Source organism: Lactuca sativa, chromosome 9 (genome assembly GCF_002870075.4).
Source record: "Lactuca sativa cultivar Salinas chromosome 9, Lsat_Salinas_v11, whole genome shotgun sequence".
In the NCBI taxonomy this organism is placed as follows: domain Eukaryota; kingdom Viridiplantae; phylum Streptophyta; class Magnoliopsida; order Asterales; family Asteraceae; genus Lactuca; species Lactuca sativa.
Window position 1 is genome coordinate 61,470,522 of NC_056631.2, and position 18,105 is coordinate 61,488,626.

Consider the following 18,105-nt stretch of genomic DNA (forward strand, 5'->3'; position numbering starts at 1 on the left):
AGAGTACCAAGTATATTTGCATGGTTATTCACACCTTGTTTGTGATCCTCAGTATCCCAATCACAAACTTGAAGGGCATAATCGAGATTTACACATGTCATTGAAAAGTTCAATGAATCTTAAAAGAATCTAGGAATTTCAATTCATTTAAAACTTAAGGTCCTTTTTCGTTTTTCATGGTGGAATTGGTAAATCGTCATATACCTACCTTCATATTATGTGCAATTAGATTACGACATCCCTCTTCTGAATTGTAAATAATGATGTTGGATCTTAGCAGAAAATGCAAAGGTTTGTGGGCCGTCTGCTAAAGTTGAATGTGAACTTCGACGAAGAGCTGGCCATAGATATCATTCTACACTCGTTTAACTAGACATTGGGCATACAGGGTGTACGTTGGGCGTACTAGACCCGATCAATCGCGGAGGCCTAACTTATTACGTTTGGCATACCAGGTGTACGCTGGGCATACATGATCAGATGTCAAACCCTAATTTGAGGGCTTTGATCGCTATTTAAGCTCCTTAACTCCCCCAAACACTTTCCATTCTCACCCTCCACCCCTTCAATGTCCTCCCTTGAAACCCTAACCCTAGTTTGAGCCCTGTGAGCAAAATAATGTGTTTTAAGTGCTTTGGAGTGTTCTTGGTGCATCTTAGAGAAGAAGGAGCTCATTGGAGAAGTGTTGGTTGCATTGGATCTTGTAGATCCAGACCTTGTTCACCTTGATCTTTCTTCCGGAGGTATAAAGTTTGAATCTTAATGATGCATTTGTTAGATCTAGCTAATTTTGGGTATTATGAGTTTTTGGTCACTTTAAGTGCATAAAATTTAGATCTTGAAAGTTTGTGACCTTGTTATGGATAAAGTTGGAAACTCTATCCACCTAAACATCATATTGATTTAGATCTAAAGGTTTGAGACTCGAACTTAATGGGTTACATTGAGAAAGATGCATTTTGGTCCCTTTAAGACTTAAAGACTAGATCTTGTTTGTGGGACCATTCTAATGGACAAAATTGGAAACTTTATCCATTATGAAGCAATTAGGAACCATAAAAATGTGATCTTGGTCCTTCTATCCCTTCCATGCAAGAGTTATAATGTCTTAAAGGATTAATAAGTTAGGGTTTTGGCTTTTGGACCTCTTCTAGCCACGGAAAGTCATAAAGGTAGAAACTTTATGACTTAAGTCGATGTTTTGAGTCTAGATCTGAGCTCTGGACAAAAGGTCTTAAGTGGTCAAGCACTTAATGGAGAAATAAGATCAGGTCACGTATGTTGGGCGTATGCAACTGCTATGGAATTTGACTTTGTTGACTTTCGTTGACCATTGACTTTTGACCAAGTTTGACTTTAGGTCAAAATTGAGAGTTTTGGACTGTTGATTAAGGTTTTACTTGGTTTCGGTGATTAGCGGATTCGCGGGAGCATGCGGTGCAAAAAGAGAAACACGTCTCAGTTTTTCGGGTTTCTTCATTTTAGTTGAGTTTTGCCTCATTATACCCATGGGTCGAAGGCACCAATGTCGGCCCACTAGTTTTTGTTATCTTTTAGTATAAGGATGCCATAGGGACTATATATAGTCATGTAGGATAGATTGAGGACTCTTGATCTAGGCTTTCTTGCCCATTCCTTGTTTAGTTGTGGCTATAGAGTAGGATCACCTATTCGGGTGTCTATTTCACTCTATGTATATAACAGTTATGTATTCCTTGGATTGTTGGTATTTAGTATGTTGATATGATGTAGTGACCTATTAGATTTGTATCCTGATATATAGGATGTTGTTATGTTGTAGTGATCTGTTAGATTTGTATCCTGGTATATAGGATGTTGCTATGCTATAATGATCTGTTAGATCTATATACTTGTATATAGGATGTTGCTATGTTGTAGTGATTTGTTAGATCTGTATCCTGGTATATAGGATGCTACTATGTTGTAGTGATCTGTTTGTAACATCTAGACTCCCAGGTACAAATTTAAATTGTTTTATATTCATTTTGGCAGGGCAACTCGACGAGTTGGAGGCCCCAACTCGTCGAGTAGAGATTGAGATAGCCGCGTGGTTTTTAGAGTCAACTCGACGAGTAGGAGGACCCAAATCGACGAGTAGGAGCTAGGTGTGAAAACTCTAATTTACAAGGTTTGCATCCTATTTAAAGGACCTTAAGTCCTTTACCCCTCCTCCCTTATCACTTTAACACCTTGAGAGAAACCCTAATCGAGTTATTATAATCTGAGAGAGGGAGAGAGAGATGGAGAGAGAGAGAGAGAGAGAAAGGCTAAAAATGTGTGTTTTAGTGCATTCTTTGAAGAGCTTGAGGAGCAAAAGGCTTGGAACGAGAAGGAGTCCTTGGATCCAAAATTCTTTCAGCGTTAGCTACCTTTTGGAGGTAAAAAGCTATTACCTTGACCACTTGTTTGTTAGATCTCTCCATTAGGGAGCTTATGGCCGTATTTACCTTCTTTTGAGTCATTTAGTTGTTTGAGCATGCCTTGAAGATGAGGCTTCAGATTTGGACAATATTAGGTCCCTTAGGCCTAAAGATGCAAGCTTTATCAAGCTTTGGCCAATTTCCATGCCTTAAACCCCTTTGTTGAGCTTTGGTTTGGAAAACTTAGCCCTAGATGCCATGCATGGATGTAAAGCTTGCAGCTTTACATGGTATTTCAGCATTAGAAGGCTAGATCTAGAGGTTGGGGCCTGAATCTTGCTTAAAGACACCTGAATGAGAGAATAGCTTGAAGGGACTCGACGATCTGGTGAGCCAACTCCACGATTTGATTATGGTTTTCCCTGATAATCTGGATGCGTTAAGAACTCGGCGAGTTGGTGAGACAAGTCGGCGAGTTGAGTTGGATTTTCCCTATTCTTCAGAGAGACGAAGGAACTCGACGAGTCGCATAGATGCACTCGACGAGTTGGGTCAACATGGATTGTTGACTTGAGAGTTAACTTCTATTGAGTTTTAGGGTTTGGTCAAGTATGGACTTAGGAGACCATGGAGGGGTAAAATGGTCTTTCACCCTTTCCGAGGAAAAAGGAGTTAGTTTAACATCTTGGAGTTGTTATTATAAATTATTAATTAGAGATGATTATGATATATGTAGGCGGAGTCTAGACCTACCACTGACTACGATACATTCTTGTTCTACCTACGAGGTGAGTCTTCTCACCATACTTACCTGAGTGGTAATATTGTATGACCGGAGGGTCTTATTTGAGTTATCGACTGGAGGGTCTTATATGCTTATACTGAGTTATGTGATATATTATGCATTATGTCTCTGTGATTTATGTTATATATTATTATGTGCCTTATTGAGTTAGGACCGGAGGGTCCAAACTGAACTGTGAGCGGAGGATCCTTACTGAGATACAGGACCGGAGGGTCTAACCCGAGCTGTAAGACCGGTGGGTCCTCACGGAGACACATGACTGGAGGGTCCTTATTGAGATATAGCCATGAGAGGCTAATTATTTGTGTATGGTATTTTGGGGAACTCACTAAGCTTCGTGCTTACAGTGTTGTGTGAAATGTGTTTCAGATAACTCTCAGGATCGCGGGAAGGCGCCGGCATGATTGTACACACCAGCTAGAGATATTTTTTTGAGGATTATGGGATATTGTCAAACATTTTGTTATCTTGTGTTTTGAACACCTAATAAATGTTATTTTGAGAAATGTGAAACTGTGTTTTGTGAGGTTTTAAAATGAAAAATTTATTTGAAATTTTAGAGTGTTACACTGTTAGATCTGTATCCTGGTATATAGGATGTTACTATGCGCACTAGTAGAAAAATAGCCTTTTACGACGCGCGAACCATGACACGCAGTAATTAATGATACGCAAAGGTGAGTGTGTAAAAAATAATGTCATATCTTCCAAATTTTAAAGGATTTCAGACGCGCATTTTTGCGTGCCCTAAAATTAGTGTCTAAACAAAAAAAAAAAAAAAAAAAAAAAAAAAAAAAAAAAACACGGAGGGCACTTGCGTGTCGTCTACGACTGTCGCTTTATAAATTTTAATAGAACGCGCGCGTTCCATCTGGGGAAAATGAAATCCCAAAAACTTAAAATCCCCGCCTTCCTTTTTTTTCTCCCTCCACTTTAATTTCCCTCGTAGCTAGGGCTTTTTCAAGAACTTGCCCCGATTATTCCCTCCTATACTGCTCGTTCTCTCTTCAACTTCCCTTTCTCTCCTTCTCACTTTGACAAACCCTTTCTCTTCTTCTCAGTTCTCGACGTCGACAGCTTCTCCCACCTCCGACGTTTCTCTTGGTGTTGGCGCCTCCCACCTCTGACCTCCGTCTAGCCCCGCCCCACCGTCCAACGCTTTCCAGCGTCACCCAGCCGATGGAGCCCCTCATCTCCGGCAATCTCACCTCGCCTGCCCTTGCCAGCAACATTAGGTCCGGTGACCTTAAGGTCATTGCTTCTATTGCTCAAATTTACAAGCCCTATGTCTTATTAAGGTATGTTTTTCTTGATTCTAACTTCTCAATGTTTTCGTTCTTCTATAAGAACCCTAGCTTTGCTAAATCTCTTTTTCTTTCCGGCTTAATTTCTCTCTATTTCATTTACGATCGAAGGAACAAACTTCCGATATTTGGTGAAACTAACAATCGATGATGTGTGATTAGGTGAAATAATCGACTAGGGTTAACTAGGAACAAAGACACATGGAAACGGGAAAGGGGATGAAAAAGAAATACACAATATGTTTGATTAGGTGAAATCATCGGTTTTGGCAATTTTCTTGCCATCATTGGTACTACCGGAAATCTTAGTTGGCAGGAGGAGTCGCTTCACTTTGGCTAATGCAGATACAGCAGTCTCTGCAGCATCAATGGAAGATGATGTTTTGGCTAATTTGATCAGAGGCTTCACATCCCCTTCTACAATATAAGAGATTTTGTTCTTGGACAAAGCACCCAAGGCCCGAGCTGATTGAGTGGCAATAATTTGAGTGTTGCTTGTTAAAAGCTTCATCAAGGATGCACAACCTCATCAGTTTCAAGACTATCACATATATCTTGACGAATGCTGAAGAGATCAGCCAAGACAGAAGCTACATGTTCCTGTGTTTCCTCATTTGAAGAATTAAGAATCTGAACAAGCGATCTCAACCCTTTATAAGCATCTAATCCTTTTTGAACAAGGTCATAATGTGATGCCATGGTAAACACATGACCTAGTACTTCAATTTTGTGGGCTTTTGATTTTGGGGTGTCCCTCCAAAGCATAGCTAGTAGCTGATTAATAGTGGCAGCATCTGCCATGCGTATAAGCTTTCTTAGTGCCATCCTTGAGGCTTCTTGTCCCTTTGTTCCACCAGTTTTCAAGAACCATACGAAAACAGGAATTGCTTCAGCACTTTCAACACATGCATAGATATCTTCACTGTGACAACATAATTTCCACAGAACATAAGCTGCATCCTCCCTCGCTTTATCAGATCCAGTTTCTAGTTTCCAATACTAATATACGTTTCTCAAATTGAAGTATTTGTTGTTCATGATGAATTACTTCACATTATTAACGCGTTTAGCTCGCAATCACCTATATATCTATATATCTATTGACATTATTAACGCGTTTAGCTCGCAATCACCCATGACCTTTCTTTCTCTAAACAAAAATCTCCCAGCCTTACTCTACAAGCTCTCTTTCTCTATATCTCTCTCTAAACCTAACACTCCTCGACCATCTTCCCATGATTACTAATAAACAACACACAGAATGAACCGATTCAATACTTTCAGTCATATTCTTTACAAAAGAACCTCAAATTTTACATGAACTTGGCTTCAATAGTTTCATTCATACCATAATCAGTGTTCAGAAAGGAAAGATGAACCGATTAAGAATATAGAAAAAGTGATGTCTCCTACCAGGGTCCAACCCTTGAGATCGAGGGAGTTCTTTGGGGAAATCACGTATAATCGATGCCTAAGGAATTCGTCGTCAATGACAGCTGGAAAACGACAATGGCGGTGAAAGATTAGGAGTCTGAGAATCGCTTTCATTATCTTCAAAGATTTCGTTAGTCGTCTTTTCTCATTTTTATTTCTCATCTCAAAAATCTATGTTTTTATGTTTATTTTAGGGTTTTATTTTGCGTGTTATTCAGCCCCACTCTTGCTCTTTATCCACTCAGGTAAGCTACAGTTTTATTGCAAAAACTGCTATATGTTTTGTACGTAAAATCTTTTGATCATTTGTTTTTGGTGGAGTTTAAAATTAAGAAATCATGTCTTGAGTTGCTGGAATTCTCTTTACCCATAGTGCTTTGGCTTAATATTGATATTTGATTGTGCTATTTGACCATATACCATCACAGGTTTTCATAGGTTCACTAATGTGTGATCAGATAATGAAAGAGGTTTAGAGGCTACAGTTGTTTAAATAGTTCATACAATGGGCTGATGTGTGCTGTTATAGAAAGAAATAGACATCAATATTGAGTAATTGATTAGCTTATGGTGAGGATGTTAAAACATGAAATAAAACCTGACAAATCTAGTGCATCATCTGTCCACATAAATAAATAAGTTCTTGTGTCTTCTTAGCTTAAATATAAATAAGTATCAATCTCTTTTCATGACATATACAGTTTCTTTTTACAGGTATAACAAAATGTCTGGAAGGAATCGAATGCCATGGGGCCCACGTGAGGGCCCAATACACCAGGCCCATGGGCCCCTCCCCAAATTACCTGTTGTGAAAGGGAATTAACTGTTGTGAAAGATGAGATTCATATATTAGGTTAAATCATCCCCTCATTACATGCTGAAAAAGATGCAAGAGCCTTTGTGTTGGTTGTTATCTTTTCCTGTAAGACAACTCTGTTTCAATCTTACACTTCAGAAGCTTAAGTACAATAGACATGAGGTAAATTTGACATAAGCATATATATATATATATATATATATATATATATATATATATATATATATATATATATATATATATATATTCCTTTGTGTTGGTTGTTATCTTTTCCTGTAATGAAGTTGTTTGTTTTTTGTTTGGAAAATATTGGTTTTAGAAATATAATTATTTTTCCTGTTCTATGACGTATAAGTACACCCATACTACAATAATATTAATATTTTTTTATTGTTGTTTAAAAAGCCGTAGGAGAGGTTTTAGATGGGATGAAGCCAACCTTGGTGAAATTGAAGCAAATAAACATGTAAGACAAAAAATCACAGAACCCAAAACTCCATATCATCCTATGATGCATGATACTGATGGTATTATACATATCCCACATTCCATTAAATTTAAATTAATTATTAATTTGTTATGTAAATTAATTCAAGTGTTGTTGACTTGTTGTAGGATCTTTATCTCCTATTGGGGGCTCTGATAGTTTCCTTGAAGGAGATGATAACATCAACATCAGACTGAATGCTGATGCAATTCGTTCAGCACTGAATGAGATGGCATCTTCTAGTAGCAACAGTAAATCCCATTCTGGATGGACATCTTCAGATGATGAAGATGAAGCAGATGTCATGGATCATGATCTAGGTTCTTCCTACTTCCTTCATCTTCACCCTTTTGCTTTTCTTTTATTCCAAAAAAAAATTAAAATTAAACTGATGATATGATGAGGGTTTAGATGATGAAGGTGGGAAGAGTGCAAGAAGCTTTAGGGAGAAAAGAAAGTCGCACTATGATGAATATCGCAAAGTGAAAGAGTTACAGAAGAAGGAATCAATGAAAAAGGATGATGAAAAGCAATCCACTGTTGATGGTGTGGGAGATATAAACATCAGTATGCACTACAAAAGATAAGGACATGCAAACATGTTCTTTATTTCTGATCTTATTGGATTTATTTATAAAATCATTATTAAGTTATCTGATGAGCTTATTCTGTACATCAGAATGCAATTCACATATGAAATTCGAGAGGGTAGGAGAAAACGGGTTCTCTCGGCTGCAGGGAGTTTGGATGCTGCGGGAGATTGTGATCTTGATTGTGATGAAGATACTAACAGCTCTGTGTTTCCCTTACGTGTTGTCACGAGGGGTATTTATGGTATTTTGTTACCTGTTGGTGGTGAACTCGGGTGTTTACAGGTTTGCATGGGTGGGGTGTATGACTTTTAGTATGGTAATCGGTAAAAGGTAAAAGGTAAAAGTGAGTCGACATTATAGCATATCATATTATCATATATTGGTATGTTATCATATATGAGTGGCTATTTGATCAATGTCAGTTGACACAAATATATAAAAGTGGGCTCACTCTATTACGATCTTTTTTACTCAATTGTCACATTACGTTTGGCCCAAAGTGAGTAGGCTTCAACAAATATTAATTCTTTTTTTTGTTTTATATTTGGGACAATGTTATTAAATATTATTTGTATTTTTGTATTCCCATGTTTTTAAGTCCAAACCATGGATATTTTGTTGATTTTGGAGGTGAAATGAGACGAGATATATTTGCGTGTTTTCCAATCGGGTGACACTGAATTGGGTTTGTCATCAAAGTAAGGTTTGATTTAATCTCTTCAATCCTTAACACATTGATATGTCATATGTTAAAGTTGACTCAATCAGTTCGTGTTTTTGTTGTAAATTGTAAATTGTAATTCAGGGGATTCTTGGTCCATGTGCATCACTTGAGAAGGTTCATATAGTATTTTAAATAATGTTGACTCTTTGTTGACTTATTGTTGTTTTTTGTGCAGAAAGGTGCTTTATGTTCTGATATTAGTATTGGTCAAGGGGGTACTATTACATGGAAGGTGCTTCAATACACACTTGCTTACTCCATTGTACACAAACTAAGGAAATAGGAAAACACACAACGGAAATTGGAAAGTAAATGAAAATGACAAGTGATTTTGTGTTGTGTTTACAGGGTTGATGAAAGCGAATAGCTCTCGAGTTAGAAGTGGAAAAGAAAGCTCAAGCCGAAAGAGATAAGATGCTGAAAATGCAAGTGTTGTATTCTTCATTTCAATTGTTAGTATGAAACATAGAGTAGATTAGATGAATGCAAATTTATATATTATAAGAACTAGAATTGTATGACATTAAAGTTTATTCAATGGATTGTATTTTTTTTGTATATGGTATTTTATTTCTATTATGACACATTAAATGCAAATTTAATTTAAAAATTAATAAATATATAAATATATATATTTTTAAATATTTAAACTTACGATACGCAAAAATGTGTGTCATCTTCATTTATGACATGACCTTTCTTGACAGGGGCTTTCTTGATACACATTGTGTGTCATTAACACGCGCGTCGTAAGGTTACGACACGTGAATGCGTGTCGTCTTTCTTTATGACAGGGCCTTCCTTGATACGCATTATGTCTCGTAAACGCGCGTCGTAATTGCGCGTCGTAAATGAGCGTCGTAAATGCGCGTCGTCTCTCTTTATGACAGGGCCTTCCTTGACGCGCATTTGCGCGTCGTCTGAGCCTTTTACGACGTAAAAGGCTGTTTTTCTAGTAGTGGCGGTAGTCATCTATAGATATGTATGTCTACCTGTACTTGCTAGTTATCATATAGTGGAGTGCCCTAGGGGTTGTATGTAGTCACGTAGGATAGCCTAAAAACTCTTGGTCTAGGCTTTCTTGCATGTTCCTTGTTTGGTTATGGCTCTAGAGTAGGATCATCTGTTTGGGTGGCTATCTCACCTCTGGTTACTTATGGTTACGCATTTCATGGAGGTTAGCTGGTACTAGGATAGTGTGCTGAGAGGGGACTAGTAGGCGGTAGTGAGCTGTATGATTGATGTTTGCATGTATTTTGTGCCTACTTAATCCTTTATTGTTTATATGTCGACATATGGTGGTAAGGGGTTGAGGCGAACCTGTTTTGTTTTGTAGGCCAAGATACCAGTGCGGGCGGGCAGTAAGCCGTAGACAAGAAGTCTCGGGAAGAGCGGTTCGGTTGAGGCACCAGGCCAACAAACCCTGGGTATTCCAGCTCGATGGCTGATTGGACCTGTTGCTGTGGTGTTCAAGGAGTTGTGCAGTTGGAAACTATTGAAATTTCTGAGGCGTCATGCCAAAACCTAAATGATTATGGAGAACTGCAACTACCAAATGCTCGCAGCTAAGGCATGGTAGCACCAACTACTAAGGTGACACAACTTGTCAAAACATAGGTGTAACAATTATTGAAGCACATGTTCTAAACATGAAAATTGAGATGTATGTCCTTACACCTAAACATGAGGCGTAAGTCCTCTAATTGACAATGTTTAAAACTACTACTAACCGTCCTGTTACCACTATTTTAATTCATATCCAACTATATTGAACCACTTGTATTTATACCTAATATAAGTATAAATTTAATCTCTAACAATCTATAAGAACCATATAAGCCTTATAAAATTTAGTGATTAAAATCATGATTAGAGCATCTCCAATGGGAGCTTTTTTATAGTGTATTTTTTTTTTAGATGATCACTTATTACCATTGGAGTAATTAGTTTGTTTGCTTTTTCTTTTTCTATTGACCGCTCAATATATATTGAGTAGTTGATAAACTTTCATGTTTAATACATTTACCCCCTAATTCTTTAATCATATTGCAATTTACCCCTTAATTATGTTTTAGTTGTAAATGTTTGTTATATATTTACTAATTAATTATTCCTATTAAATATTTAATGACAATTCATTTATAAAATAAAACTTTTATATCAATTATATAGTATTTTGAATCATTTTTTGTTTTTATAATTATGACATTAATTTTTTTTCTTCGTATTTTATGTATATAAAATAAAAGCCTAACATAGTTATATTTATATTTTTGTTTGTTTGTGACATTTAATATATAATATATGTTTTAAACCCAACTAATTAAACAAGGGAGTTTTATAGCAAATTTTAGATAGATAAGGATAGATTAGTTAAATTTATATATAAAAAAAAAAGCTATCGGAAGAAGTTAACCATTGGAGATGTTATTTATTTAGAGGTTAAAGTTAATGGAATGATGTGTTGACAATTTTTTTAAGTCATAGGATATGTTAACTACTGGAGATGCTCTTAGGTGTTGTTTGTTTTTTCTGAGGCAAAATATATGCAGTCTACGGATCACATCTGTAGACCTCTGCAGTAGAAGTGGTGGACCAAACGTCTGCAGTCTGAAAAAAGAAGAATGTTTGTTTTTTTAACATCTGTGGACTACTAAAATAAATTGAAATATAAATAAACTGATTTTTTTAAACTTCAAAGTGATTTTTTAATATTTTTATGATTTTGTTATAAATAATTATCGAATCTAGATCAACTTTTATGTATTATTGTATAAAAAATAAAAATAAAAATAGTATGAATTAACGTATATATTTGATAAAAACGAACAACTTTGGTTGCGAAGTTATAACTAAACATTATAATTAGTAATTAAAGAATTTGATATATAAATGAACGGAAATAAACTTCGATTTTTTCAATTAAATCTATTAAAAACGTACCATAAATATTTTCTAGAGAAATTGACGATACAGTATTAAATAATATTTTACAAAATTTGGCAAAAAAAAATATAAGATTATATTATGATTTTTTTTCATATTTATATAAACAACTTCAACGACGATTATTGTAATAAATTTGTATTTACAAATTTGTCAAAAATATCATGTTTGTATCGTCGAACGTTTTTTTTTAGTTTTGTAATTTTTTTTTCAAATTGTTTATCATTAATAAAGTTGGAAAAACATAAATTAAAAAAAAAACTTAAAAAAAATAAAGATATATATGTTTTTTTTAGGCTAGAAGATGTCTGAAGATGTAAGAAGACTCTGGTCCACATCTGCGCCAAGAAGAGGGCGCGCAGACATTTTTAGGTTTGCGGTCTTCAAAAAAACAAACAGTCTGCGAAGGGTAATGTCTGTGCGTGGTCTGCACGGCGCAGACAGAAGAGGCTATGTAGATCTGAAAACAAAAAACAAACACTACCTTAGTGTCTAAACTTGAAGTTGCATCTGAATGGATTATCCGGAGAGACTATAAGGATCAAATACTAACCATGAAAAGTGTCTCAAACGATCTAATTTGATATCAAAGATTGATTATCACTTCACCATGTACACAAATTCCTTATTAGGCTTGAACTTCCAAGACTGTTGCTACTATGGCGTTAAAACTTTACTAAAATTCAGAATATACAGTCATTCCATCTTTAAAAAGAAAGTAGAACATATACTTTAATGCATTCCTTGATGGCCATGTGGCAAAAATAGGTCGCACTCATACAAAAATATGAACTTACTAGCAAATATAATATTTTAAAGGGAAAATGACATAAATGCCCTACGAACTTTATAGGGTTTATCCTTTTAGACCCTAAATAATTTTTGTGGCCTTATGAGGGCACAAAGTTGTTTTTGTCGGGTGGATTACATCCTTTTGACCAAAGTGAAAGGGTCAGCCGGTTACTTCTTTAACACAATGACATTTGTTGACCAATTTTCTTACATTGACTTTGAATTTTCTCATACTCTCTCTCTCTCTCTCTCTCTCTCTCTCTCTCTCTCTCTCTCTCTCTCTCTCTCTCTGAAACCCACCTGCAAATAGAGGTCGTGTACTCCTGTTGTAACTAGCATCATATCAACAAATAAGGAGATTGAGTTTTTTGTTTAATCATTGACTACCATTTGTCGTCTCCGGTGAACCTCACCGACCATCTAATAGCCACATGACTGCTTCTACTTATCTAGTCGTACCCAATCACCTTCTCCGGCATGAAGATTGGCTATGTTTATCAACAATCTTGATAACCCACATCTGTCTTTGTGGGGTTTGTATGTTCATTGAGTAACACGTTCCTTGAAGTTATATCCACAATTACGTCCAATCTTATGTGCATGTTTGCTAGCCCAGAAATAAGAACAGAGTAATTTCTTTAATCTTGAAGCTCCAATTTCTTAGAGCCGACAGCCACCCACCTTTCTTTCCTCTTTCTTATTCACGTAAACAGTGCCTCTCCGCCTTCTCTCTAAATCTTGATTTGATTTTGCAAAAAAACATTACGAACACATACAAATCACATGATACCAAAGGGCGAGCGAGGGTCAGTGAGTGACCAGAGGAAGAAGGAGCGATTTCTAACTCACACATACATGTAACTTTTTGAAACAATTTCATATTCATAAACACATACACATATCGTTTTCAGAAACGAAAACATACACATAAAAATCGATATTTGGGGATGAACATATAGATATCAATTTCCAGAACCAAACCTTCATATACACTTACATAAATCGATTATAAAATTGGATTTATGGGTTTTCTTTTGATTGTTTGTTGAGCACTGCGTTTTGGATAACCCAAAAATATGGAGAGAGCGAGAGTAGGTGTGCAAATGTATGTTTGTTTATGATTGGATGTGAAATTTTGATTAAGAGATGAAGAAGATGAAAAGTCCTTTTGGGTAGAGAGAGAGAGAGAGAGGTGGGCCCCAAGTTTTGTCAATAAAACCGGGGAAAAGAGGTGAAAATGGCTAAATAAACAGGTTCCCCTACTTGGTTTCCTTATTAGGCCAAAAAATAAGTTAAATGACTAAAAGGATAGATCCTAAAAACATTATAGGGTCTATATGTCATTTTCCCTATTTTAAACTTGTGTTGACATGAACTTTCTAACACCATCCACATAGCAATGCTTAAAATGTTAGGTTTAAGCACTTCAACAATCTTGATAGACGATTTCATAAACAAAGTAATAATGCAAAAAGAAAATAAGAACATAATATTTAATGTGGTTCACACGATCAGGATGATCGACTATGTTCACGGGAGAGATTGAGAGAGATTTTTCCTTCCTGCCTAATTGCTATTTGTTACAAGTTACACAAATTCAAAGGAATATATTAATACTAATAAGTTGACCTAAAAATGTCTAATAGACCTGACAAATCTGATATAGGAACTAGTGGCTATAGGGTCAAAATGATGAATCAGTCTCCACAACTTAAAATAAAAGTCCTAAAACTAAGAATAATAAGAATGTACTCAATGTAGATCATCAATACTGCTTGTAAAACTTGCCTTACTCATAAATAATAGGTAATGTATAAGCTTACAAACTCTTTAACCATCAATTCCCCTATTGGAAACCACATAAATCAATTTTTCTATACAATAGGTGGAGATTTTGGACACAAAATTAACTATGTACTCAGACACAAAAGATATGTACTCAGAACACAAAAATTGAACATTTTTAATTTTATCACCAATAAAGAGCTCATGTCTAGCATGCCTAAAATATTCTTTTTGGACTTCAAGTTGATGATTCCAGCTTTGGTTTCTTCCTAGATGCATTCCAGCTAGAGGCATTGAGTAAATGAGTTAAAGCTGATGTTGAGGTGAGAGAAGCCTTGAGAAGTAAAAGTGCCTGCACAATCAAGCAAAGCAAAGGGTATCATTAATACAGTTCCTTGTCTACAGTATTACTTAAAAAAGGCATTTACTATTTTTGATATGTTTCTGATCAATCTAGCTAATTAATTACTTCATGTTCACCAAAACTCACTTCCAAAATCTCCATATCACCAACAGGAACACCAAGTGTGTTGAACTTTGAAAATATAGTCATCGATGGAGAGGCTATTATCTCCAAATCATTAGAAACTATGAATTGTGATTGCTCCAGCTTGAGGAAATTACCTGAGCGTGTATTTACTTTGTAAATTGGCAGAAAATCAGTCACACAATAATAATTAGCTGCAACCTTTGGGCAAAGCAACAAGTTGTTATTATCCTCAGACTTCAACAACTTTCCATCTCCCAAACATGAAATACTATTGTACAAATTACTTATACCCATTGATGCAGATGAACCTGAATCATCATCAACATCATCCTTTGTTAAACATATCACAGCACCCAATGGGGTGGTTAGGAAACTGAAGAGCATTTCCACAAAAAGATTCTCCACTTGTGCGCATAATATCTTCTTGTTTGATTTTTGAACAAGTAATTTCATTAAAGTCTGATTCTTGCCAGAGTTGCTTGATGTCAAATCTGAATTACTATTCAATGTAGAGTTTGTAGCACATGAACAGCATGGCTTAGGCTTGTACTTTGTACACAAAAAAGTTAACAATATATATATATATATATATATATATATATATATATATATATATATATATATATATATATATATATATCACAAAAAAGTTAGGTTTGTACTTTGTACACAAACTAACTGACCGTTATTGAGGATTCAAAATATCTCAAATTGAAATTATCTATTTACGGATTATGTAATAAAAAATTACACTTTTATATGAAAAAAAGGTCAGTACTGCAACCAAAAACTCAACTTTCTGTCTTTCTGATTTATTGTAAAATGACTTTTCTAGCCCTGACAAGTGACAATAAACTTGTTTTATTATTACAGTTTCTTGTCAATGTCATCAGTCAATACAGTAGTAGATTAATTGTTTTCTTTGTGATTTAGTTGGATTTTTACATGGGTGCTAAATACAAGGGTTGGGTATTTCTCATTACATTGGCTGTGACTCATGAATTCTATATAGTATTCAACTTGTAATAAGTCAAAAGATATCACAAAACAACATGAGAATATAGTGATCAAAGAGAAAGGAATGAAGTTGAAGTTGCAAATATAATTCGAATACCAGTAAGTCACGTATTAACAATCTAAATCAATCGATTGTTACTTTTGTCTATGGATTCTGTGAATCTCTGTTTTTTACTGAACAGAAAACCTAGTTTATTAACTTGTTTTGTAATTGATCCGATATGGCAAAGAAACTCATAGAAAAACTAGAAAATCTACTCGTTTTTTTCACAGGAAAATAGGTGATAGTAGAATAAATTTTGAGTTTGTGTTGTTTATGTATAACCAATCGAAGAATAAACTAGGGACGTACGTCATCAATCTTTGATTACATTGGTCGTAGATACGCACCTGTATAATTTGTGCAGACTTGTAGCGGGAAGAAACTTGGGGAAGTGGATAGCAACGGTGAAAGACGTGATACGATAATAATATTATTTTATTATATCTATAGTAGAATGCGGCTTAATTGTGGGCAATTTGGTAAAGTCCAAAGAGTTGTAGTCGTAATCTACCCCTTTTCTCTCCAAAAAAATCAAATAACGAGATTTTTCTTTTTTTCTTCCCAGATCTATTTCTGGTTAAGGAACACAGCGTAAAAGAAATGAAAGACAAGGAGACCAGGGAATGCCATAAATTTTAAAAGCAGGAGAAGGACCAACAAATAACAAAAGCTAACATACGGCGATCATACACAAATAGAAAAGAAAAAAAAAAACACCCATGATAAGAAAAAGTCTACAATATTAATTAGTAGTGCTTGTGACCATCAAACAGAGAGGCAAAAGTTAACAAAGAAGAGCAAAGCAAGTTGTAACATCAGAAAAGCATGTAAACAGACACAAAAACTATAGATCAGACTTCTCTTAGGGCTTCAAGTCGTTGGCTTTCCTTTAATTTGGTTCCTTCCGAAAAGCATTGAATAAATCAGTTAAAGCTGATGTTGAGGTGAGAGAAGCCTTGAGAAGTAGAAGTGCCTGCATAATCAAACAAAGAGAGTCATGCTATATTACTTGGATAATGCAGAGTTCATGCAGCAATATTGTCCAAAATTAATGCATTATTATTCACGTTTTCTAAATTAAGTACCTCATGTTCACCAACAGGAACACCAAGTGTGTTGAACTTTGAAATTGTGGTGATCGATGGACAGGCTGTTACTTCCAGGTCGTTTGAAACAAAAAAAAAATGTTGCGTGTTCCTTAAAGAAACGACCTGGGAGTGTATTTACTTGGTAAATTGGCAGTAAATCAGTCACACGATGATATTGAGGTGCAACCTTTGAGCAAAGCAACATGGTCTTGAAATCATCAGATTTCAAGTGTTTTCCATCTCCCAAAGACGAAATACTATTGTGCAAATTACTTATACCCAATGAAGATAAACCATCCTTTGTCAAACATACAGAAGCACCCAGCGGGATGGTTAGGAAGCTGAACAGTAGTTCCACAAAAAATCTCTCAATAGCTTCTTGTTTGATTTTTGTACCAGAAATTTCAATGTCTGAGTCTGGCTAGAGTTGTTCGATATCAAATCTGATTTACTAAATGAAGAGTTCATGGGGCATGATGCGCATTGCTTACCTCCCTCAAACACCAGATTTGTCAAAGTATTATTCGTCAACAATGACCACTTGAGTAGATTAAGGAACTGAAATAATTAATAAATAGAAATGAATACTAGAACAATAATAATCATAAAACCTCGATGCATGCAGATAAAACTCTAGAACATTACCTCTTCCACACCAAAATACATTGTTCTCTCTTCTAGCAAATTAATGTTTTCAATACCATGAGACTTAAGAAGTTTTATACTTGTATCAAACATGACAGGTAAAACAGTGAGGTCATCAGTAATGATGAAATTAGCCATGCTTCTTACGATCACCGGATAATAATCCTGACAACCAGCGACATTAGAGGCAATGGGCTTCATGTCATCTGGATTTATTTTAAGCTTCTGGCAAACAGAAGCAGATGAATTTCTTGGATTAACTAACCAATCCTTGTAACAAGAGAAATGTTTTTCATTTAAACTCACAACACTTTCATAAAGAGAAGTCAAGCTTCCAACTTTAACATCCTTTGAGTCCGCATGCTTTCTTGAGAGCTTTGCAATTGTTCCCAGGGGAAAAGTGAAAAAACTAAAGAGTAAGTCCACAAAGTCTTCTGCTGCTTCTGCAAAGATCACCTTTTTCTTCTTTTTGTCAACAAATACTTTCACTTGAACTGGTTTTTCAGGGGTTCCCATCGTATCTGATCAAGTTAACAATTTACACGGAAATTGTAGGTTTATAAAAAAAATTGATCTACTCTTATCAACAATTCAAAATACAACAAATTAAAGCAATCTACTAACGAATTATGCAAGAAAAACATATAATTTACTATGCAGAACATGCATGGTTCTAGGTTGCCACCATGCCTCCAACCAAATGACCAAGATCCGCTGGAGCTGAAACGTATAGACTATAGAAGAAAGCATAATA

The 18,105-nt window shown here is 35.4% G+C and overlaps 2 protein-coding genes and 1 long non-coding RNA gene across 3 annotated transcripts; 1 reads left to right on the forward strand and 2 right to left on the reverse strand.

Moving 5' to 3' along the window:
• The first annotated feature begins 6,898 nt into the window (after window positions 1–6,898).
• LOC111903058 (protein phosphatase inhibitor 2) lies at window positions 6,899–8,899 on the forward strand. Its single transcript, XM_052767704.1, has 8 exons — window positions 6,899–6,903; window positions 7,147–7,268; window positions 7,357–7,548; window positions 7,640–7,767; window positions 7,879–8,103; window positions 8,627–8,659; window positions 8,721–8,777; window positions 8,894–8,899. Exons 1-8 carry the CDS (start codon window positions 6,899–6,901, stop codon window positions 8,897–8,899), a joined length of 768 nt encoding a protein of 255 aa, XP_052623664.1.
• A 7,442-nt stretch (window positions 8,900–16,341) lies between these two features.
• On the reverse strand, window positions 16,342–17,019 carry LOC122196255 (uncharacterized). The gene is made up of 2 exons (XR_006187602.1): window positions 16,704–17,019; window positions 16,342–16,591 (listed from the first exon to the last, which is right to left on the reverse strand). It is a non-coding gene; the product is annotated as an uncharacterized LOC122196255 (long non-coding RNA).
• Window positions 17,020–17,039: 20 nt separating this feature from the next.
• LOC111903057 (uncharacterized) lies at window positions 17,040–17,867 on the reverse strand. Its single transcript, XM_042898675.1, has 3 exons — window positions 17,352–17,867; window positions 17,198–17,264; window positions 17,040–17,047 (listed from the first exon to the last, which is right to left on the reverse strand). The coding sequence occupies exons 1-3, from the start codon at window positions 17,865–17,867 to the stop codon at window positions 17,040–17,042; spliced, it is 591 nt and encodes a 196-aa protein (XP_042754609.1).
• Window positions 17,868–18,105: the final 238 nt, after the last annotated feature.